The 26,084-nt window shown below is 37.0% G+C and overlaps 1 protein-coding gene across 1 annotated transcript in view; it reads right to left on the bottom strand.

The window, feature by feature from the left end:
• LOC126455748 (hemicentin-2-like) overlaps positions 1-18,764 on the bottom strand; it is a 408,606-nt gene extending 389,842 nt beyond the window's left edge. Inside the window, exons 1-2 of the mRNA XM_050091516.1 lie at positions 18,738-18,764; positions 15,178-15,469 (exon numbers count right to left, since the gene is read on the bottom strand). Of these exons, the coding sequence (XP_049947473.1) occupies positions 15,178-15,469; positions 18,738-18,764 (319 nt within the window). The remainder of the gene's footprint in view (positions 1-15,177; positions 15,470-18,737) is intronic.
• Positions 18,765-26,084: the final 7,320 nt, after the last annotated feature.

The following is a 26,084-nucleotide window of genomic DNA, read 5'->3' as shown; positions in this document are numbered from 1 at the left end:
GCTTACATATGGCCATTTTTAACTTTATGAGGTAAGAGATATAGATGATTGGAAAGAAATTAAAATACCAGCTTCTTATATTTTATGACTGTAGAAGAATTAGCTAACTATTAAAAAAATTGATATTTTAAAATAAATTCAAAAATCAAATTCTCTCTTATCGTACCTGCAAGGAATATACCATATTATATATTAATATTTTTACTATCATTATGAATGAGATATAGAGAAGAAATACAAATTTTTTACGTTATCAGATATATTAAGGGACTATATAATTCCTGCAATAAACATAATTTAAAATAATTTTTAGTTAAAATTCAATGTCGTGACTCATATGTTTTGTGCTCTATAGCATACATAATTATTTATGCAGTTGCATCATTTGGAATTTTATCATTAAAAGTAGCATACATTTTCATTATTGTTTTGTGTACTCAACACTTTTATTCATCTACATATATTTTTTTTACATAGATACTGTAATTTTGAATAAAATAATGTACTTAAATTTACCCAGTTATTCAATGGTTTTATTGTTTTAAAATCTATAAAAGAATCTTAAGCTTATAAAAATTATTTGGTATATCAACATTCTGTAATTCTTCATTTCTCCCAGTTCTTAGAAAAATATTTTGGAATTTAATGTGATCAAATAAAAATTTATTGTAACTGATTGTTTTTTTTTTTAGTTTGAGAAAGAAAGAAAATAAAGTAAGGCAAATCAAATTCAGCAGAGTAATATCAAAATATCCTTTTCCATTTAATTCATCAATCTCAATTGTTTGTGGTTCAAGCAGATACACTGGAATTTTAGGATTTGCAATCTTTCTTGTTCTAGTTCAAGTGAATATGCTGATGCACATTTTACAACAGGACCATGAATCTTTGTTGATACTCTGATTCTGTAACAGTTTTTCCTTCTTTTGGAAGTGTACATTTTATTTTAATTCCAGCTTCATTTTTATCAGCCCATCTAATAATTAAATCATTTTGAAGGAGCTCCAAGTAAATATTTCTATTTATCTCCTACCCAAAAAATTTTTAAAATCTTTCAAAATCCACAAAATAATTCTATTGGACAAATTACTTCATTTTGCTTGTTTTTACTTTCCCATATTTAAGCATATATCCTTCCATATTTAATTCATTTAATAGAGGTGAAGTTAGTCAAATAAGGAGGGATGAAGAGATAAATGAACATTCAGTTCTGGACAGCATATTGCTATGCTTTTAATTGTGACAACATTAAACGGTTTTGTAAATAATTATCGTCTGATTTTTTAATAGGTTTTCCATTGTACATTGGGTAGCCTTTACCATTTGTTCCATTAGTACTAAAACTCATTGAAAGTTGTGAATGACTTAGTTGATCCTATCCACCACCAAAAATGTTAGTAATTTCCATTTCCTAATTGGAATCCTTCTATTCCTTTTTGTTTTCTCATTAACAGGGAATAAGTAAAATTTATAACTCTAATTTTATTCATGATCTATTAAGAAAAAGGGAATATTAAGTCTAAGCAAAACCAGGATTTAGTCTCTGACTAAGTCATTTATAGAATTACTGTTACCCAAGCACCATTAAAGATAACCAACTTATCATTTCCATCTGATATAGTAATCACTAAATTTTGAATAGTATTAAAAATTAGAATTTTTGCAAGTTAATTTTGTTAATGAATTATTGGTTACCAAAACCAGCATTTCGTTTCAATGAAGAAATAGTGTCAATTTCCTCATGAAACTTAACAGTATACCTAGCAATCATTTCATCAGCTAAATCAAAATTAATATTTATTAATTGAAATTGAATAATTTTAAGAATGTCATTAGTATTCGTTTTTATTAGTTTCAATAATTTGATTATCACATCCTAAAATTTATCCAATACCATTTTCTTATCCATAAATATATTAACATTTTTAATAGTAACTCCATTAAAAGTATTGTCTTCTTTAATATGTATATTAGACTTTATTGATTGAATAAATTTATTCAGATTTTTCAAACGATATTCATCAACAGTTACTTCTATTATTTTCAGTCTTAAATAATATATTGCTTTTTGATGTAATATTTGGAGTTAAAAATGTTGAATTTCTTTAAATTAATTCTTATTGGAACACTTAATCTATTTTTAAGAACAGATGAAGTATCACTCACCTTAAATCGATGAGCCATTGATATTAACCAAAATTATGTAAAGAAGTGTGGAATGATTAGGAATCAAAAATAAGAATGCAAGATAAAATTAAAAATTAAACATGGTAAATTTTTATTTAATTCTATTAGATATGTAATCATTGAATGAAGTGGATGTGATCACTATAGATTTAAGATTATATTGTAGCTCAAAGAAGATTAAACTGGACAAAAACTAATCATATGATTCTAAATGTTTAGATCAAGCAAAATGTCAACTATTTATAAAGGGATATGTAAAAATTGAAGACAAAATTAAGGTGAAAAATCGCTATTTTTATTGAAAATAATAATGAAATTATTGTGAAAATATTTCACTTGTAGTTTTTCATTATTTCATTCTTGAAAGTCAAAGTATAGTTAAATAATATTTTACTAGATATGGACATAGGGAACAGACTCTTTTATTACATTCAAAATATTAAAAAATACCAAAACAAAGAGTTACAGATAACTTAAATTTTTAGATGTTTTAGGAAAGATAATAAAGTATAAATCCTATTTATCATTACATCGATTGAAGTGATTTAAAATTTGATTATTTTAAATAAATGTGCAGTAAATATTCCGATAAAGATGCTTGTGGTTTTGTTAGAAGAGATATGACAAGTTGAGTGAATGATGGTAAATATAGATAAAACTTTAAGAATTTCTAAACATTAAACATAAATGGTGTACTAAATGTTCAACAGGAAGGTTAGTTATAAAATATATCATCAATTATTTTTTTTTATTTCTAATAAAATTTTAAAAAATATGATGCAGAGATTGCTAAAAAGAACACAATATGAAAAATATATAGAAGATGAACACCTGTTACCAATACAACTAAAACCTTAAACAAGGAATTAAAGTATTAGGAGAAAAAGTTTGAGGACACACACAAGACACACTACACATGAAGAAAAACAAATGGTGCCTTATAATCAATATAATTTTGCAGAATTTAATGTTATTCCAACAATTATACCACATGATAGAGATAAATGAAGATATTACAAGGAGGGGCCAACACCACAATATCTATTGAATAAATATGAGGAAGAAGTTAATGATAGGAAAAATTTAAAAAAAACGAAAAACATAGAATGTTACAAATTTGATGTAAGTGAAAGAATATTAGAACATATTAATGATAGTGAAGAGAAAGATTTTGGAATATGAGATGTTGGTAAAATGAAATTTTTTAGTATTTTAACTTTAGAATTTATTGGAGATAAATTGACAGTTGGTAATAGAACATGCAAGGGTACTTATTTGATTAGATTTCGGAATACTGTTCTTCAAACAGTTTGGAAATTTGAAAAATATTTAAAAAGATTAGAAAAAATTTTAATTAATGTACTACCAATGAATTAAGTATTTAAGGTTATAATTATTGTGGCCCTGAAACAAAATCAGAAGGAAGATTAGCTGGAGCTGATAATGGAATAAATCATTCAGGGGAAGCTTGTAAAAAATACGATGTTGTTTAAGGAAATAACGAATATTTACAAGGAACACACAAAGTGGATAAAGAACTTCAATTAGCTGCAAAAGGAAGAATGTATACAAAACAAGTCTTCATTTGGGAACAAATTAGCTTCATCACAGTTTGAACAATGATGTATGAAAATGAAGTGGGTTTAAATGTTAATGAAAATTGATGGGGTTTATAATATTTTACAAATTTTTAATCCCAATAAACAATAATAATTATGCTAAACTTCCAAAACTAATTAAACCGTAGTAATGAAGTAAATTCTATTGATAATTTTTAAGAGCTGAACAAAGAAAGACACGTAAAGGAAATTGGAAATTTAATTATAAAATTAGGTATTTCTGTTCTAAAACGAATTCTTGAATATCTAACACAAAAACAGCAAAGTGTGGTGGTGGAAATTTAAGAATGTTGCTTGCTGCATTAGGTTCAATTTATTCATTGTATGGTAGTGTAGCAGTCTTAGCTATGTGAATTCAGGACAGTCAAAAAATGATAAAGAATTCCAAAAAGAAGAAGTCAATGTACTAATGGAAACTGAAACTGCTTCTAGATTAATAAAAGTAGAAAATTACCAAAAAGTATTCAATCAATATATAAATCCTCTATCAAATTGCGGTGTAGAAAAACTTGTTAATCAATTAAAAATTAATATATTTTCTTGGTGCATTCATGATTGATAATTAATCAAGAAACCAATGTTGAAAGTGGGATAGTAAATTTAGATACATCTAAGGATTTTTTACCCTTTCGACTGTTTATTACAGAATATATAAACTTTATTTTTTATTTTTTTGGTGGTAATGTACCAAAACAATTCGTTAACTACATAGAAAAAATAACTTATATTGTAAAGACAATAAAAAAATAAAACGATTTATTTATGTTCATTTTAGTTTATTTGCATTAAAACTGTTGTTAATAATAATAATGTCAAAACTTTAAATATAATAAATGCAGATTTTTGGAAATGAATAAAATTTCAAAGGTAATAAATTATTTAAAAAATCATGTTTTTAGTTGGTAGACCAGCAAATTACTGTTGAGTTAGCTCATGTTTGTGAAATAAGAATAAAAATATCAAAATATAAAAAAAATTAAAAAAGAATGAACGTCAATATTTGGTTTTTCCAACTAGCAAAGATTCCAATCATCATTAGATACAAAAACTATACTGTTACTGTAGATATAAAGTTAAACATTTTTGGTGAAATAAGCTCAATTCTTTTGTCAACTTTTGTTCCATTTAAATGAAGGAATATCACGTCAATTGTTTGAAGTGTAAATGAATCACTATGACACACAATGTGTGGAGATAACAATTAAAACTGGAAGACAAGGAATTGAAGGTAACTGTTCAATTTATTACCGAATTATTTAAATCAATGAGAAAAGAATCAAAATTAATAAATGTAGCATCTTTTGGATTTGGCGATTAATGTCAAACTGATATAATCGAAATAGACTCAGGTAAATGAAAACTGGTATCTATAATAAATAAAGGTTATAAATATTTTAAATATTTATTGATGTAATTTCACAATTTCCTTGTGCTATTCCAGTTAAACATGAAAGTAAAAATATAGTTGAATAAATTGAAAAATACTTAAAAATAAATCACCAAAAAATTTTCCAACATACAGTGGTAATTATTTTCATAATAATTTTTAGAACAATTAATAAAAATAATATTATTCATATTTAAACTTTTAATGAAACAATATCATCTGTTGTGAGAAAGCTTAAAAGACTGTTTACAGAAAATAATTCCAATAGAGTTTTATATGTAAAGATACTATAAATTGGTTGATTTAGGTAAACATATTTAGATGAATAAAACAACACAGTACATTCCAACATTAAAATGGTCACAAAACATTAATACGGTAAAATGAATTACTCAAATTTGTTACAAAATAGTGCTAATTATTAAACTGGTGATAAAGTTAGATTTAGAAAATAAATAGGAATATTTGAGAACGGATATTTAGCAAAATTTCCAACAGAGTTTATTGAAATTTTAGATATTATGTGTTCATATACAAATAAAAAGTTTAAATGGTACATTAACAAAATAAAATTCTTAAGAAAATGATCTACTGAATATAAATTTCGTAGATGTTCATCTTGAAGACAAAATTTAAAAGTGTGGTTGTGAATTCCTAAGTGACCAAACTGCTGCTGTCATCAGTCCCAAATTTTAAATCAGAAAAGTAATGCAGTGAATGTTATATAATTAGGATTTGATAATTCACACAAGAGTTCTAACAATAAAGATGCACTTATTTTAGAAGCCTGCTTTAGTTGCTGCAAAATACAGCCTTATAATTTTTTATGTAAATGGCGTCTGTCATTTATAATTGAAACATGTTTGGTGTAGATTGTAACAGTGATTCTTCAAATTCTTTTATTAAAGAAGATGGAGTATAAATCAATGTTATAAATAATATAGGAAAAATGATGCAGTGTGAGAATGATTTGAGGATTTTAATTTGTAATGAATTGCATCAATTGTCTGATAGTTTCATCTCATTAGATTTATGTAGAAATTGTAATGACTATTGCTTAATATTAAATTATGAGAAAGGACATGTAATATTTATATTATATTGAAAAAAATGAATTCATTTGGACATCTTAAACTATTAATTTTTTTTAATATTCATTTTTCTCTATAAACAGAAAATGAGAATAAAGTGATTTGATCACTATTAAGAAAAAGAAAATTTTAACGAAATGAAAAAAAGGAATACACCCATAAATATGGGTTTATAAATTATACAAAGGAGAAACAAAAGAATGTATGGAAAATAAATCAGGACATATAAAAGAAAACATTAATAACTGGAATAAAAAAAATACTTAATGGGAAATATTGAAAAAGTATTAAAAAATTTCTAAATCTTTTCATAAATGTGTCTCAGAAAAGAGAAAAAAACGTTTTATTTATCGAAAACATAAAGAGTTGAATATTTTTGTGTGATATGTTTTTAAAATATAAAGGGAAATAATCAAAAATTTCAGAACACAGAAAAATTAATAAGTAATTAATAATTTTTTATTTTATAATTGGTTCAGTTTAATCTGGTTTGATGATTTTGCCAATTATTGTTTGTAGTTGCTTGTAAAGGTTTTCTCTACTTCTTCACTTATGCTCATAACTACAAATAAATTTATTACAATCAACAGTATACAGTTTTGGTTTCAATTATCATTTCAGATTTATTTGTCTAAATTGTTTTATTTTATTGCTCACACATATTACTTTATCATCAAAAGTAATTTCAGTTTTTGCAAATAATTTTTCAGCGCTTTGTTATTAATTTTATACCTTATAAGAAAAAATTTTAGAATTTATACTAAGATGTGCTAACATAATATTTCCTTATTTTAATCATTCATTTTTTTATATAATTTCCTTGGTTCCTCATGAATTTTATATACATTAATTTTTTAATAATTTCCCCTTTCTGTTTCTTCTAGTTGATCATTGATTTCATATCTACAGGAACATCTACAGTTGTCACATTTCAGAAGAAAAGAACTTTATAAATAATTCCTTTTCAAAAACCAATCACATAAAATTTGTTCATTGTTGTTGTTACATCAAAAACACAAGAGCCTGTATACATTTAACATAAAACTTCTTGAAGTATTAAGTATACTCTGTCCTATGTAAATTGGTTTATTGTTTTTTACTATTTTTTATCATATGAACGGACACAGATATATAAAAATATGCTTCATGCTCATAATATGGTTTTAAAGTATAATATGTGATTTGTTTTGGATTTGCTACTGTTTGAATGTTCTTTATTGCTAATACTTTCCATTGTTTTATCGAAAATGTTATTCATTACTTTATAAAAGTCTTTTACAAATACGTTTTTCTCCATTTTTGTACTAAAATCAATAAATATTTTCAACCAATCAGATTGTTTGAATGATTAAATCCTATCCATTTTCATTAATTTTAATACAAGCTTTCTACATAGGTTAAGATTTCTAAAGTGTAAAACATGTTTTTCTTGGCTATTTAATGTTGTTAATAATTAATTACTTCTCGCTGGTGCTACTGCTAAATATTTCTATCGATCACGTAAATTTTTTGCTATTGTAAATCTATTTCTCAAATATAACGATATTTATTGCTGTCTTATGTTTCATACATTGTTTCAAAATTGAAATAACCTCTCTAAATTTTTGAATGGTAAAAAGTGAGACATTTCCCATCAATTAAAGTGTTTGTGTCCAAATGTGTAAGATAATTTAAATGCGTTTGAGAAAATTTTTCATACCTTTGTAATTTGATTATGCATATCTAGTAAAACTTTGTGATATTCCTGTACAAATTACTTCTTAATCTTTTAATAAATGTAATTCAGCTTTTGTCATTTTTGACATACATTTCCAAGTGCAGTAAAGTACCACGCTGGATTGAGGATATAAGTCAAATACATGTCGCAGTAAGATTTTCAAAAATTTTAGCTGATATTAAACATCATATTTCTTATACAATCATGTAAATTCTTCTAAGTTTTCATTATTATATTTTGATGCAATCTGTTTTTACATATTGATAGTGTTTAACATTTACGTCACTTTTATTATTTCTTGAACAGTCCGCCACTGGTAGCGGAGTGGTCAGGGTGATGGAATATCATAGCTAATGGCCTGGGTTCGATTCCCAGCAGGGTCAAAGATTTTCTCTACTCAGGGACTGGGTGTTGTGTTGTGCTTATTATCATTTGATCCCCATCGACATGAAAATCGCCGAAGTGGTGTCAACACAAAATACTTGCCTCAGGTGACCGGTCCACCCGACAGGAGGCTCTAGCCACATCGTATTATATAATTCTTGAACAAAAATATTTCTAAGAGACAATTTTGTTTATACCAATTTATCTTTTTTCTGCACATAATCATATGTGTAAACAACTCTTGTATTCATTCAATTTAATGTTGCTGTGTCTCTAAATTATTTCTTTATAAGTTTATCAATGCTCAATTCAATGAATTTAAATGTATTCTACAACCTTAATTTATTCCATAATCAACATTTCGGATAAATGAAATAGATTTTTGTGGATTATTTGCCATAGTGTCAATATCTTGATTCTCTATTACCAGTTCTTTAATAAACAAATGAATGGCATAATTTATTATGCAACAAAAATAAACTGAAAAATTAGGATTTTTATTACTAATATTACAACCATAATTCACAGTTGCTCTATATTTTTCCTGTTCAATGAGAATTATCTCTTGTTTTTTTTCCTTTAGTAAATCTTTTCAGTCTGAAAATTTAATTTATATTCTTTAATTTTTAAAATTGATGTATTTCTGCTATGTTATTTTTGGTTCTACTGATTTTAAAAGTTCATTTTCTGTTGCATGTTTACCAGTATATGTTACAGGTTCCTTATCATCTGTATTAGATAATTTGTATTAATAATTAAATGAAAGTGATACATTTTTTATGTTAATTAATATTAATATTTTCAGGATTTGGTTGACAAATGTGTTATTAAATAATAGAAATTCAAAAACTAAATAAATTGCAAAAGGTACTAATAATGAATGATTATAAAATTCTAATTTAATTTTCACACCTTTCTGGACAACAGTATTTACTTCTTTGTGTTTTTTACACTCATTAATGTTATTGGCCATTTTTCTCTAGTGAACATAAATTTGATGTTCATTTCAGTTGTTTATGTACTAATTTATGTAGGAAATTTTTCAAACAATAATAAGAACTACTTTTTTCTTGTTTTTGTATGTTAAAGAGAGCATATGATAAAATCCATAATCATAATCATAAATATTAACTGAAATAGTAGATTTTTTCAAATTTTGGAATGTCTGTTATTTGTACTCGAAAATTAATCTTTCTGTTTCAAAACTTTTATCAAATTCTAATTCAAGTTTTTCATACTTTTCAATTCATTCTGGATTGTGAAGTGAAAGCCATTAAGCTGAAACATTGTTGGTCTATACCTTATCAATTAGTTACAGCTATCTTATCTTTAATATCTTTTGGTAAATTTATACAAGATAAACCAGAAATTAGTCTGTGTCTACAAACACTTAATGCTGAACTATTTTTATGTAATAAAGACAAACCAGATTTTTTCCTTTGCGTTTCAGTTAATGATTATTCTATGATTTTTTATGATAATCTTCTAAATTACTTGTTCTTATTAAAACGTCATTACTTGTTTAAAATTAGATTCTTGGATTTTATATTAAATTATGAAATTTAAAAATTTGTGTTATATGTAACTGTATATAGAATTAAAATATTCTTTAATTTGGTAATTCATTCTTCTTTCATTTGACTAAGAAAGTTTTTTGGTACAACAATATTATTATTATTTTATTGATCTATTATTCTTGATTTAAAAGCAGATTTTCTATTAAGTCATTTTGGTGATTTTAAAAGAGTCGCCGGCCGCGGTGGCCGAGCGGCTCTAGGCGCTCAGTCCAGAACCACGCGACTGCTATGGTCGCAGGTTCGAATCCTGCCTCGGGCATGGATGTGTGTGATGTCCTTAGGTTAGTTAGGTTTAAGTAGTTCTAAGTTCTAGGGGGCTGATGACCACAGCAGTTAAGTCCTATAGTGCTCAGAGCCATTTGAACCATTTAAAAGAATCATTGTCATCTAAAAAATAGTCACCAGAATAATCTTTTGATAATTTCTTTTATTTCTTGCTGTCTGCTAGAAGCTTTTGTTAATTATTTTTAATCTTTCATCTTATTAATATTATCTTCAATTCTTTGATCAGATTTGTTTCATAAGTTTGGAAATAATTGTTATATTTCTCATTTTACAGATTTGATGAATTGAATAAATTAAAAAAATTGAATATATTTTGTAGTTTTTTATTCAATTCAATATCTTTTCATTAATATTATGGATATAATTAGAGTTTAGAATAAGATGAATGAATTTTTCTTTAAATATTTTGATCAATTTTTTTAAATTATCATTTTACAAGGGTTTATATTTTTATATCTTAGTTTTCTTTATTCTTCTTCTTTAATATTAAAATAATGAATAAATTCCATGACATCTTTGTGAGTTACATTTGTATACACATTTTTCCTAGCAATAATTTACTAAATTTTGAAATAGATTTACTTTGGAGTACATTTTTTCTTTTTATTAAAAAAAAAAGATAAAATTTCCATTCTTTTAGAGAATGTTTGCATTTCAAATGCGTTTGTATTCCTTCTCGCGTGATGAGTAATGTAAAAAAATAATTCAATTTTTTTTAACATGTAAAGTTGATTTGTACCTTTGAACTTTTAAAGGAAAGTAAAATCGTTTCTAGTGGTAAAAACGATTTGGTGGACCCTTTTCATTTATGAACAATTTATTAGAATTTCTACATTTTAAAATAAATAAGAATTGCTTTTTGGGTGCAGATAAATTTGAACTTATAGATCTTGTTTACCAAGAAAAAATTTATCAATTCTTTATACTTTAAAATAGATGCGAATTTTATTCATGGTAATAGATGAATGGGATATAGCATAACAAAAATCACAGAGTTATTTTGGAAAATTCTTATTAATTAATCAATTTCATTAACTGACTTACAAATCAATTAAAATTACTTAATTAATCAATTAAACTGTTTAAATAAATTATTGAATTTTTAAAAATAAGCTTTCGCACCAATATTGGTATCTAATACTACATTTATTACTATGCAAATATCGTAGTTACTCAGTTTGCTGTTTATAATGTCTTCGATTTGTAATTGCAATTGGTTTTTTATTGCTAGTCTAAAGGAAATGTTCTCAGTTCATCTGTTACAATAAAAATTTTTAAATTGGCTATGCATCAGTTCGATAAAGCACACAATTTAAAAAAAATGGTTCAAATGGCTCTGAGCACTATGGGACTAAACTTCTAAGGTCATCAGTCCCCTAGAACATAGAACTACTTAAACCTACCTAACCTAAGGACAGCACACAGGTCCATGCCCAAGGCAGGATTCGAACCTGCGACCGTAGCGGTCGCATGGTTCCAGACTGTAGTGCCTAGAACCGCTCAGCCACTTCAGCTGGCACACAATCTCAAATAGCTTTGTTGATGACTTTTTTAACCATGATGAACGTTGTTCCTGTAACAGCATTATGATCGTCAATCCATGTTTCATTGGTGTCACCCTCAAAAAGATCGAACCATTGTACTAGGAAGTCTACAGAATTTTCTTCAAGTGTCTCTTCTCAGACTAGTTCTTCAATGCAGTCGTCAGAGAATGTTTTCAGTCTTATGTCACAAGACTGTATTTATCTTCAATAAGGCATGCTCAGTTTCTTTAGATGATCCTGGAGAGTTCAATGTCACAAACTGCTTCTATCATATGGCCACTGTATTTCTGTCATAGAGAGTTTGAACTTTATTTGAATGACACTACGACTGATGTGTCTGTACAGAAACTTGATGTTGTCTGCGTTAATGGACCACAGTGACTCATGTCCACATTATTTCGCAGTTGGATTCATTCTGGAGGTCACTGTAGCTAATACTACTGCTTGAAACTTTAAACACCCGTCCTTCTGGAGTGTCTTATCTGTCTCTCCTACATATGTTGCTTGTGTTCTGTACTGTACACTCTGTGATCCAGCTAACTCCCAGTTCATCTTTTGTTGTGGTGGCACCTGCTTCCTGTGCAGTTTTAGTATGAATACTCCGCCAGCAACATATGGAGAATGCCATCTCCACACCTGATTCCCAGTTCATTGCAATAGCAGCTTTGAGGGAGTTTGGTTTGCCTAATGGACCGGCATGGAACTTGTGATGGGGGCAGTGGAACACCACCACCTGGTCTGGGACCAACATCAGTCGCTCAACATGGGAGACTGCATGGTACTGGATGACACACTTAGTTGTGTGAAGCACAAAGGCTGGCAGAGAAGGTGGGCACGATACAGGGGCGAAAGGAAAAAAGTCTGAATTTAATGCCTGCTGTAATGGGATAGGTCCGCTTGTCAATGGACCAAATATACAAGTAAAGCGTTATTTTATTCTGTAAACAAGTATTATGGGAAACGCAGAAGGAAGGTAGTTCTTCAGGTTCTGTCTGGAGAGAGACTCAGCCTCCAATAGATGCAGGGGCAATCTATGGACGAAGGATAATGGTGATGGATTCAGAGCGAGGTGGCAAACAATTGAGCCTATGGATTTTTTTTCCAGGCTACCTATTCACTGAAATGAGGCTATAAAAAACGAACTGGTGCATTTCATTTACTCATCCTTAGTACCAATTTACTTTATTTTCCAAAATCATTGTGCATAGTTGGTGAACATTGTAACTGTATGATGTAATTATGAAAACTGGGATGAGAGGAGGCAAAGAGAACGAATAGGATACGAACTACTGACGATAGCTACGTCGGGATCTTATGCATTATCAGCATGATAAGTGTAAATGTTTGACAAGCAGGCATTCGAATCCTGGATGTCCTGCATCCTAGGAAGTTGCTTTAACCAATGAGGTGAGAGAGGACATGTCACTGTTTTTATATTTAAGGCAACTATAGAATGTCATTATAACTAGATATCATTTTTGTGACGACGACAGGAAGTTATCAATATGAGCAGCCAATGACGGGAACATGTACATTGTTGATGTATGTAGGATTTTTGTGATGGCTGTCCTTCAAATAGTATATTCTGGAGTTGAGAACACGAAAGCTGTTAGGTTATTTAACAGCAAATCTTGTAGCGGACATTTTGCAGCTATTAGAGAGAGGAACATCTCGATGCACTTACCGAGGACTCTAACACTGGCCTCAAGATTTTCTCTCACCGTCGTGCAGACAATACTTTCGGCCGAAGAGGCGAAAAAACTCCCTTTCTGGATGTATGTGCTAGGCGCCTTTGGCCACAGCAGGGACAGGGGCGCAGGAGATAAATACATCGCGAGTCAAGGCACTTCGACAGTGTCGTAAACGCTCATTGTGTAAAGTGGTGGAAACCAGAAAAATTCGCGAATTTTGATGTTAACTTTGGACTGGACGCCATCGACCGAGCCATCAAGTGGTGAGTTTTTTGGTAAGCCTCCGGCCTTCAGAAGAATTTTAGAAGAGAATGCAACATTTATGGCGGTTCAGATGTGGTCTATGTTGCTACACAAATCACTTCTCTTAGTTTAGGTGAGGCCCCTGGTTGATCATACTGTAATGTTCGACCCAACCAGATAATGAACTATGTGTTTCGTTCACTTTAGGCCTAGACGGAAACTCAAAACACGCTGCCTAAAGCGGCTTTGGGAGAAACAAGGCAGGAGCAAAACGACTTCTCCTCGTTGCAAGGGAATTTAATAGTCAGAGATAGTGATAATAGTGGTATCCTCCAATGCAGGCTAGCAACAACAACCTCTTTCGGAGGGCAGAAGCACTTTAGCAGATGCATGACCAGGTAGACAAGTGGAAGGTGCACAAGTTAAAGTGATTATTGTCAAGGCATAAACTAACAGTCACCTATACCCTTTCTGATCAAACCGCAACACCTGTGTAGTCTTGCAGTGCCACCTCAAGAGAATGTTCATGTCAATTGCGTGGACTACCTTGGCACACTTCTCGACCGAATCCCACTCCCACCGACTGCCATCGGTTTTCAGTCCTCCATGCTCGCTGCTTTGAAGTTCCCTCAGGAGGTCCAATGTACTTGTGCATCTGCACTGAAGTTGGTGGATTGATTGCCAATCGAGGGGAATCAGTTATATGAATGTGTGGTGTCTGTTCTTTCAGACTCGTCGCCCCTGAGTCTACATAAAGAACCGATGCACCTGGCATCAATAGTTCCTCCCCTTTCCTTTCTACCCTCTCCATCTTCAATTTCCGTAATACGGATCACAGCTGCGGATTTGACGTGGTGACTGTTCTTTTGGATGTGTCTGAAGGAACAGACACCAAGCATTCATGTAATAACTTGCTGAGGGCAGTGGTTCTTCAGGGTATCCGCTCTGTGCAATGACATTTCGTTCCTGTTTCGCTGATAGCTTTTGAATTAGATCTACAAGATCCCTGGATTGTGGCCGCTTCCATTGTGGTTGTGTCTCCGCCCAGTGGATGATGGTAACAGCTGGAGGGACGAGACTCCGGCAGTCAAAAAAGGCTGACGAGGCTAGTGTTTGAAACCACAGTCCATCCAACAATACTCCAGGGAACTGCCAGTGAAGACGTCTAACTTTTTGCAGCTAAGTCGACAGTCTTTCTACAGGATTGACTCTTACACTTCTCCGACAGGACTGTGGTTGCTTCAGCCTCGAAGTGACGCAAGACGCTTTCAAGATACTCTACCTTCCACGTATGAAGGTGACTGTAAGTAGAAAGTGTGTAGTTGCACACTATTTCAGGAGCCACTCCATTCTAACGATTCATTGTGGGCACACTTGTTTTAAATTGGAGGGTGCATGGGCTTTGCCACTCGATTTAATGATGAGACCCCTGCTTCAACTCTACGTCCCCACCAGGCGTCTGGCCGGCAGAGGAACTGCGATCTGGCAGCGGCAAACGAGCGGCGGACCGCGAGTGGAGCAACCGCGCCCTGCCGCCGATAACGAAGCCCACCAGCGGCGGAGGCGGAGGCGGAAGTGCACGCAGACCAGGCGGGAGGTCACGAGGTGCTCCAGCCGGCGCCTGGCCGCTGCCGCTGCCGCTGCCGCCGGCGCCGCTGTAACGAGCTGACGTCGCCTTCGGCGCGCTGTGCTTTCCGTCCGCCGACTTGCCCTGCAACTCCACATCAATCTCGGTCACCTCTGCCTGTCGAGAGACCGTTCGGAGCAGACAGTGTCAGTCCAGTCCGCCACCTACTGTCATCAATTTATTTCTATCACGCTCCTCTGAACTCTCAGTAGCGTCAACAGTAGTCTGAGATCGTGGATGCTGTAGTGAGAATGTTGTGTAACCGATCGACATCGAAGTTTCCACATTGTCTTACTTCAGATGATAGTTGACCACAAATTGCTGGAAATACGAGTAGTATATATACCGTAAAATAGCTATCATTAACTATGCAGAACGACCTTAAGCGGAATGACCACATAAAGAAAATACAGGGGTGGTTATAATTAAAGTGCAGATACTTACGGAGATCCAGACTGGACTTTGAGCTGTAATTACCGTGGCAGCGAAACTCGATAAGCATGCTAATGTTTTAACGAGGAATCGACTTATGCTGAAAAAATAATTCCAATCTTGGCCATCAGGTACAAGTCTGGTGCTGTGCAGCATCTCCTCCTCGTCTCGTATAATACTGAACAAATTCTATAATCCAAGGTTAATAATGAAATCCACATTACGCCGTTTTTACTTTGATATTTTCTACCCACGTCCCTTTCCTAATGCATCACATATGGAAATATTTCTATAAGTCTTTCTTGCATTTCTATACGTCTTTCTTTCATTCACAGCGACAGAGTTGCACCAAGCGGCCATATTTGGAACTAATTTTCTTCCAACGTAAACCGGTTCCGTATTAATGTATTAGAATATCTACGTAGTTTTGCTGTCACGCCATAAGTACATCCCACATTGGAGATCTGTGAATAGCTGCACTTTAATAATAACAGCCTAGTCGTAGCAAAAAGCGGATTCTAAACTAGCAGAAGACTCTTATGGAAGTGTAATTCATCCAGTACAGAAATGGCTTACAAGGCGCTTGTTCGTATGATTCTTGTGTATTCATTATGAATCTGGAACACTGACGATGTACAGATATAAAAGATGAAGAGGATTCAACAATGAGGGGCGTGGTCTGTCACTGGGATATTTAGTCGGCGTGGCAGCGTTACAGAGATGCGGAGCAAACTCCAGTGCCATACGCCACAAGAGAGGCGTGGTGCTTCACGGTGAGGTTTACCACCGACATGCTGAGAGAGTACTTGCAGGGAAGAGTCGGATATGATATCACTTCTTTGCATGTCCATCTTATTGGAGATCGTTCCGGGAGTCGGTTGTTCCATACAGGATGTCAAGTCTTTCAAGACCCGCGCGGGATTAGCCGAGTGGTCTTGGCGCTGCAGTCCTGGACTGTGCGGCTGGTCCCGGCGGAGGTTCGAGTCCTCAATCGAGCATGGGTGTGTGTTTGTCCTTAGGATGATTTTGGTTAAGTAGTGTGTAAGCTTAGGAACTGATGGCCTTAGCAGTTAAGTCCCATAAGATTTCACACACATTTGAACATTTTTGAAGTGTTTCAACCGTCGAGTTTCCCAATTTATTTTATTTAGGTACCAGTTTCAGCGTTTTACTACGCCATCTTCAGGGCCCTGACCGACGTGTGAGAAGGATACTGGTATTAGTAGATTTTTGCTATAGCGATCACTTCAACCACCATCTGCTAGATGGCCCTGGTTTCGATTAGAACTGAGGTAGAATCTTTCTACACGTCGGTCAGGGAGTTGAAGATGGCGTAGTAAAACGATGAAACTGCTAGCCAAGCAAAATACGTTTGGAAACTAGAGTGTTGAAAGGAGTTGACATCCTGATATTACTTCCTTCCACATATATCTCGCGAGATGACCAATATAACAAAGTTCAAGAATCTAGAGCTAATACAGAGACTTATCGACAATCATTTTACCACGCTCCATTCGTGAATGGAACGGGGAAGGAGGATCAGATGGTGGTACCAAAAGTATCCTCCGCCACACACTTTCACCTGGCTTTTGGAGTAATGATGAAGATGTAGATGACCACCTCTGCAATTTTAAATTTTATGTGGTACAATGCACATTTCAGCCGAGTCCATTACAACTAAAAAGCAAATTTTTCGTTGTTTTTTGCTTAATGCTGGAGACGAAAATTAAGTGTGTTAATCTTGATCCCGGGCAAGAAATCTGTGGTTCTCCTTATGAACAACTTTTAGAAAAACAGATTTTACATTTCATTGGCTGTGATAGCAATCAAAAAATTCTCTGTATTATTAAAGCGGCGCATGACGATGATGGGGCTCTCAACTGTGCGGTCATCAGCGCCCCTTCGAAGTACCAATTTTTACACAGACCAATCTGTACACAATCCAATCTAGCCACTGTGACGAATGACGATGATGACGATGAAATAATGAGGACAACATAAACACCCAGTCCCCGAACAGAGAAAAATCCACAACCCGGTCGGGAATCGAACCTGGGACCCTGTGATCCAGAGGCAGCAAAGCGGCACATGAGAATAATGGCTAACGCTCACCGTCAAGCACACGTACGGCAGTGAACAAGCGCGCAGCACTGGCAGTGCTATATCTGTGGTCATCAGACAAGTAAGCACAAACCCCTTTAAAGCGGTGGTGACCAAGGATGGATGCCAAAGTAAGAAATAATAACGATGTTGACGGTCGAGTTACAAAATAACAAAGAATTCCTGGCTGTATGCCCAGACAACAAAACAACTCTTGGTAGAAGACCATTTATAATACAACAACACTCAGTACCTCCACTAACTAGTCTGGCAGAAGCCCGGCATTCAGATTTACTGGAGCCAGTACTATCAGGGTAGTTCAGTAAATAAACAAATATGTTAATTACGTTTTCAAGAGTTAGACATCAATTACTGACAGTCAATGTCCACAACAGGTGAGACGTTTTAGAGTTCGGTGCAACAGAATACCATAACCAACATAATTTATAGATGTAGACTGTTGACATGGCGTCGTAGGCCACACGTCGTCTGGCAGTGGTTGGAACCGTAGTGACTGCCCCGGGAGGACGGCTCGGCGGCGTAGTGGCTATGGTCTGCGACGCACCTTCCTGGATGCACGGAAGTAAGTCCCTGATGGTGCAAGAGCGGTTGTTGTCTGCGCCTGGCTCTGCGGCTCGCCCGGCAAAGACGGGCTTCTGTGATCGCTGAGTGGTTTTAAATAGGCTGCCAGTGGCAGACCAATCTGCTCACTATTTCCAGTCACGTGTCTATGTGCAATAAGTTAGTGCAAATACCTAGCGACCTCTAGCAACGCATCTAATGCTTCCTGGCGGCAGCTGGTGCGACCTGGAATCGGCTGGCCCCTAGTTTGTCCGGGACCCGCCTGACTCACCTGTTGTGCAGGTGCGCCTAGGCGCATGGCCGAGTTGCATTGACGGAAGAAAAATCTCAAGGCCAAAACGAAGCTGTGTGACATAAGGAAAGGCGTGTTTCCACATCAGAATGATGATGTCTATTAGAATTTCGCAGCAGTCACATAACAGAACTAGAAGTGCCGCTGTTAGGATGCAAACAGCTTTACTTTACATAGATGCTGCAACGGTCGTGATGGTTAGTTGTCTTTGGCATTGGATATAGTGAGTTGATGTTATTTAAGAACGCCTTTAAAGTTACAAAGACGCCATTATCCACACCTTACTGACTTTGAACGCGGTTGTGTCATAGGGCTACAAGAAGCTGTATGTTCCTTCTGCGATACTGCGCGAAGACTTGGCAACATTGTAGCCACTGTCGATGGTTGCTGGCAGCGGTGGTCAAGAGACTGTACATTCGCAAAAAGACTTGACTCCGGACGGCCACGTGGCACTACCGACAGGGAAGACCATTGTTTTACTCATATGGCTCTGGCGCATCGTACTCCCTCTGCAGCGGCAATTCAGGCAGTAGTTGTCACCACAGTGACACAACGAACTGTGTAAATCAGTTACTTCTTGGACAACTCCAAGCCAGGCACCCTGTTGCGTGCATTGTACTGACCCGAAACCACTGTCATCTGCGACTTCTGTGGCACCATGCGAGGGCTCATTGGAAGCAGGGTGAAGGTCTGTTGTGTGTTTTCTTATGACAGCTGGTGCCAGTGATGGCCTTGTGTTGGTTAGAAGGAGGCTAGCTGAGGGCGTTACTTGCGCGCTACACACACTGGTCCTATACCTGGAGTTATGGTCTAGAATGCTATTTCGTTGGTAGCAGGAGCACTGTAGTGGTTATACCACGTACCCTTAATGCAAATTTGTGCGTCAGTCTCGTGATACGACCTACTGTGATGACATACATGAACGGCATTCCAAGGGGAGATTTCGAACAGGATAACGCTCGCCTACACGCCGCTGTTGTAACCCAACAAGCTTTACAGAGTGTCGACATGTTGCCTGGCCTGCGCCATCACCAGATCTGTCTCCAGTGGAGCACGTATGGGACATCATCGGCCGACAGTTCCAGTGTCATCCACAAGGAGCATCAACCGTTTCTGTATCTACCGACCAAGGGCAACAGGCACGGAACTCCATCCCACAAACTGACATCCGGCACCTGAAAAACTCAATGCATCTACATTTGCATCCTTGCAACAACATTCTGGCGGCTACACCTGTGGTGTCACCGCCAGACACCACATTTCCTAGGTGGTAGCCTTGAAATCGGCCGCGGTCCGTTAGTATACGTCGGACCCGCGTGTCGCCACTAGCAGTGATTGCAGACCGAGCGTCGCCACACGGCAGGTCTAGAGACACTTCCTCGCACTCGCCCCAGTTGTACAGCCGACTTTGCTAGCGATGGTTCACTGACAAATTACGCTCTCATTTGCCGAGACGAAAGTTAGCATAGCTTTCAGCTACGTCATTTGCTACGACCTAGCAAGGCGGCATTATCAATTGCTATTTATCTTGTGATGCATGTACCGTCAGACCGATGTTCACCAATTGTGGATTAAAGTTAAGTATTCCAGAAGCTACGTACTATTTTTGCTACTATACAGACCTAGTCCTGTTCCAGACCTCACGCCATCCTGCGTGAGCTTAAACGCGTGCCCTTCGGCCTCCCGTCCTAGTGGATTGGCTGTCTTGCCAGTCCACAAAAACACCAGTTATTAATGTTCTAGCATTTCACATTTGAAAGTGCTTGCCTCGAGCTTATATTACAGGTTAATCACTTAAATGTTTCCATAGACCAATTTGGTGCCGAAATTTCATTACTCTGCGTTAATTACACACGTAAAGAAAGGTTTGCATCACCTCGGTTCAGAGAGTTCCGGAACCTGTACAGAAAATTGGAATAGATATCAACATAAACATCATCTTCGCACTTTTTTGTCGCTCATGAAAACCACACATTGCATGTTGTACGACCATATACCGAGACCTTCAGAGACTGTGGCCCTCTACTACCCAGTAGCACGTCCTCTTGCACTGATGCATGCCTGTGTTCGTCATGGCATACTATTCACAACTTCATCAAGGCACTGTTGGTCCAGATTGTCCCACTCCTCAACGGCCATTCGGCGTAGATCCCTCAGAATGCTTGGTGGGTCACGTCGTCCATAAATATCCCTTTCCAATCTATCCGAGGCATGTTGAATAGGGTTCATCTCTGGAGAACATACTGGCTGATCTATTCGAGCGATGTCGTTATCCTGAAGGAAGTCATTCACAATATGTGCACGATGGGGGCGCGAAATATCGTCCATGAAGGCGAATGCCTCGCCAATATGCTGCCCATAGGGTTACACTATCGGTCGCAGATGGCATTCACGTATTGTACAGCCGTTACGGCGTCTTCCATGAGCACCAACGGCGCCCGTCGGCCCCACATAACGCCACCAAAAACAGCAGGAAACCTCCACCTTGCTGCACTCGCTGGGCAGTGTGTCCAAGGTGTTCAGCCTGACCCGGTTGCCTCCAAACACGTCTCCGACGTTTTTCTGGTTGAAGGCACATGCGACACTCATCGGTGAAGAGTACGTGATTCCAATCCTGAGGGTCCATTCAACATGTTGTTGGACCCATCTGTACCACGCTGCATGGTGTCGCGGTTGAAAAGATGGGCCTCGCCATGGATGTCGGGAGTGAAGCTCCGCACCAAGCAGCCTACTGCGCGCAGTTTAATTCGTAACACGACATCCTGTGGTTGCACGAAACACATCATTCATCATAGTGGCGTTGCTGTCAGGTAGTGGTCATCGACTGTTGTATTAGCCCTCGGGCGACCTGAGCGAGGCATGTAATCGACAGTTCCTGTCTCTCTGTATCTCCTCCATGTCCGAACAACATCGCTTGGTTCACTCCGAGACGCCTGGTCGCTTATTGTCTTGACATCGCTTCCTGTCACAAAAATAACAATGCGGATGTGATCGAACCGCGGTATTGACCGTCTAGGCATTGTTGAACTACAGACAACACGAACCGTGTACCTCCTTCCTGGTGGAATGACTGGAACTGATCGGCTGTCGGACCCTCTCCGTCTACTAGGCGGTGCTCAAGCAAGGTTGTTGACACCTTTGGGCGGGTTTACTGACATCTCTGAACAGTCAAAGCGACTATGTCTGTGATACAATATCCACAGTCACCCCAGTTCTGTGAACTGGGGTGATGCAAAACTTTTTTGTGTGTGTATTTTTTGGTGTTGTGATTCTTTTTCCTTCCATGTATTAGAAAGTAAAGTTAACCAGCTGGCGTTGCCGTGCCACACAACTAAGGAGGACTGCTGAGTTGTGCTAACGTGCACACAGATTACATTTTTGAATCAGTCACCTGGTAAATTGAGGACAACGACTGACACGTTGCCGGAAGGTAGGAAACAGATTACTCACGGTGTGGCATATAATCAACATAAATGTTAAGAAATAAAGATCCACTCAAGATGCGGCTTTACCGCAGAAACTAATTTGGGGCCAAAAAATAGACAGTTTGCATCAAACCGGAAAGGAGGACAGCTTTATCGTCGATAGTCGTGCGACTAGCCGCTACAGAAAATGTGAGGCTCCTCGTTGTGTGGCAGATGACAGTGAACAGGAGACTGCTTCGGGCTGACTGAGAGAGAAAACGACCCTGATCTGATGATCGGTTTGCCCCATTCTAAAGTCTACAACAGATGTTTTTCAGCAAACTTCAATCTAGCCTGTTTATTGGGCCTTGGAGCAGGCTTCTGCAGTCGTTTCTCGAACGCAAGATGTTTGTCATGTCACCGAATCCGTCGTACATATCTAGTAGTTACTGTCAACTACGAATCAGCAACCATTTTTGAAGAGTAATTGTTTGTGGCTCTTGCTTTCGAAAAACTAACTGTTTACAGGCCTTAGATAATTTTCTGCTTTGCTCGTATTTTCTGTTCCATTCATGTCGTACACCCAGTCTAATGAAATTATCTGTCACTATATTTGAACGGTTCAGCTTCATGGCAATTTAATGATTAGGGAGTCCCATTTCCTTGAAAGTACCGATTTTTGCTTTTTCATCACATGCTAAATGTTTTACGCGCGACATTGTCAACGTTGTGGATTATGTACACAAGAAAAAGTAGCACTAATGGTCTCTGTTTCCCATGTGTGGTAAAGATACGTACACACATACTAACGTCGCACATAGCCGACTGCCTCCATAAAGACTTCAACCACCTAGCAGGTGTTGATGTATTGTTATATTCTGTACCACTACTAGCATTAAATGAGATACAATTTGACTGCCTCTGTCGGTATAATGGATCCAACACCATTGCATAAACACTGTGCACAACTAATCCACTAGACAACGTAAATTTTTCTGTAACTATTCATGCCTTTACACTGATTTCCAATACTGTATACATAGTGTTCTTCTCTAGCTCTGTTTGCGAGTGGACCAGGAAAGGAAATGTCTAGTAGTGGTATAAGGTACCGCCCCCCCCCCCCCCCCCCCGACAGCAGATACCATACGGTGACTTGAGGAGTATATACGTTGATGTACATGTAGAGGTTGGAATGACTTAGATAATGAGAGACGATTGTGAGAAAAAGAATTTGAAGATGCATGAAAATGATATGAAAGAAGCATTAAGCTGGAAGGTGTTGGGCAGCATATTAAATAGTCTCATACTACTTTGCTACACAATGTACGAAATGATTGACATCATAAATAACAGCGTTTAAAGAGAGAATGTGAATAGTAAGAAAAACCACAGTAAAAATTGGTTGTATAGAGTCGGAGAGATGTAGATGACAGGCTGACGAGAGGCAAAGAAGTCATGGGCTTAATGGGGATTGAGAGACGTCATAAGGAGGGTTTAACACCGAAAGAGAAACAGGAATAGCTACGCTGGGGTTCGGGCTATTGGGGAGTCAGGCCTAGACAGAAGTGTTTTGAAAGATAAGAGGGTGTAGTGGAGAAGGAGGTGGCATGAGGAATGAGACAAGTAGCTGTGGAGCTGGAGCAGCCGGAACGAGGCTGGGCTGACAGGTGGCATTAGGGGGGGGGGGGGGCAGCAGGTAACGAGAAGTGAGTGTCGGCGGCGGGCTGGCGTCTCGGCGCTCGGAGGCCCCGCCCTGGCCGCGACTGGGGCCGGCCCGCTAATAAGAATTAATTGCGGGCCGCGCGGAACACGTGTAGCGCCTAATTGGGAAACACGGCAGGCGGCCGGGGCCGAGCAGTCGGCGGCCGTCCCCGCGCGCTCCTCTCCTCAAACAGCGGCAACTCTCGTAGGGAAATATTAAAACGCTGTGGGAGGCGGCAAGTGGCCGCTCCGCGAGCGTGGGCTGCAGGGGGAGAGAGGGGGCAGGGCAGGTGAGAAGCGGAGAGTATAGGTGAGAAGAGAAGAGAGGAAGGACAGAGGTGAGAGAGTAGGCAGGAGAGAATAGGCGAGAGGCAAATGCCGCAGCGACCTTGCAGCCCTTTACACTCAGGCTGTCACGTTTAATGAGCAACATATTCCCACTTCATGCAAATGTTCCCAAAACTCTTTTATTCACATTATTCTCTTCCTTGATCTCCATTAACGGTGCGAAAACTACGAGGGCGTGCTGAAAAGTAATGTCTGCGAATCTTTTATGTGAATACTCTTAAAACTTTTTTAAATAAAACAAATTTCATTGATATTCTACATCTTTATTCCTCATGCTACATATTTATTTCCTTAAATGGTGCCGGCCGCGTTGGACGAGCTTTTCTAGGCGCTTCAGCCCGGAACCGCGATTCTGCTGCGGTCGCAGGTTCGACTCCTACCTCGGGCATGGATGTGTGTCCTTAGGTTAGTTAGATTTAAGTAGTTCTGAGTTCTAGGGGACTGACGCCCTCAGATGTGAAGTCCCATACAGCTCAGAGCCATCTGAACCTTAAATGGTCACCCTGGTGCCGAACACATTTCTCCGAATGAGAGACCAGTCTGTCGATACCGTCACGGTGGAATGCCTGACCTTGTTGTCGGAGCCACAACTTAACCTCTGCTTGCATCACTTCATCACTATCAAAGGGATGCCCTCCAAAATGTTCTTTAAGTTAAGGAAGCTTACGAAAATCGGATGGGGCCAAGTCGGGACTGTGTGGAGGGTGATCGATGATAGTGAACTCAAGGAGTCGGATTGTAGCAGATGTCTCAGCGCGCGTGTGTGGTCTGGCGCTGTGACTCTAAACGAGATCGTGCTCCTTGTGTGGGCGAACTCCTAGACTCGAGACACGACTACAGGCGCTGTTTCTCACGCACTGGCGTACTCCCGTCACACAGCACCATCTTACATGCTACAATTCCGAGCTCTCTGTCGGCAGAGGCTGAAAATATCTGGACACGAAGAATAAACATACAGAATGTTAATAACATTTCTTTTATTTGAAGAGCTTTAAGAGTTTTCACATAAGATATTCGGAGTCATTACTTTTCCAGCGCCCCATCGTATTATCAAGTGATGTAACAGTGTGCATCCACATCTACATCCATACCATTACTCTGCAGAGAGTTCATCGAACCATTTTGATACTACTTCTCTACCCTTCCACTCTCGAAAAGCGCATGGGAAAAAGGACACCTAAATCTTTCCGTTCGAGCTCTGATTTCTCTTATTTTATTGTGATGATCATTTTTTGGAAGTCAACAAATTATTTTCGCATTCGGAAGAGAAAGTTGGTGATTGAAATTTCGTAAATAGATCTCGCCCCAAAGAAAACCGCCTTTGTTTCAGTGATAGACACTCCAACTCGCATATCATATCAGTGATACTGAATGAGCTGCCCTTCTTTGAACTTTTTCGATGTCCTACGTCAACCTTATCTGGTAAGAATCCCGCACTGCGCAGCAATATTCCAGCCGAGGATGGACAAGTGTCCCTTTACTGGGTTTGTCGCATCTTCTAAGTGTTCTGCCAACAAAGCGCAGTCTTCGTTTCGCCTTTCCCACAATATTATCTATGTGGTCTTTCCAATTTAAGTTGCTCGTAATTGCAATTCCTAGATATGTAGTCGAATTAACAGCCCTTAGATCTGTGCAGTTTATCGTATACCAAAAATTTATCGGATTTCTTTTAGTACCTATGTGGATGACCTCACACTTTTCTTTGTTTAGTGCCAATTGACAGTGACCGAGATGTTCTAGGCGCTTCAGTCTGGAACCGCGCGACCGCGACGGTCGCAGGTTCGAATCTTGCCTCGGTCATGGATGTGTGAGATGTCCTTAGCTTAGTTAGGTTTAAGTAGTTCTAAGTTCTAGGGGACTGATGACCTCAGAT

The sequence above is a fragment of the Schistocerca serialis genome, chromosome 2 (assembly GCF_023864345.2).
Source record: "Schistocerca serialis cubense isolate TAMUIC-IGC-003099 chromosome 2, iqSchSeri2.2, whole genome shotgun sequence".
Lineage (NCBI taxonomy): Eukaryota > Metazoa > Arthropoda > Insecta > Orthoptera > Acrididae > Schistocerca > Schistocerca serialis.
The sequence above is the reverse complement of the archived record's forward strand: the minus strand, read 5'-3'. Positions and strand labels throughout refer to the sequence as shown.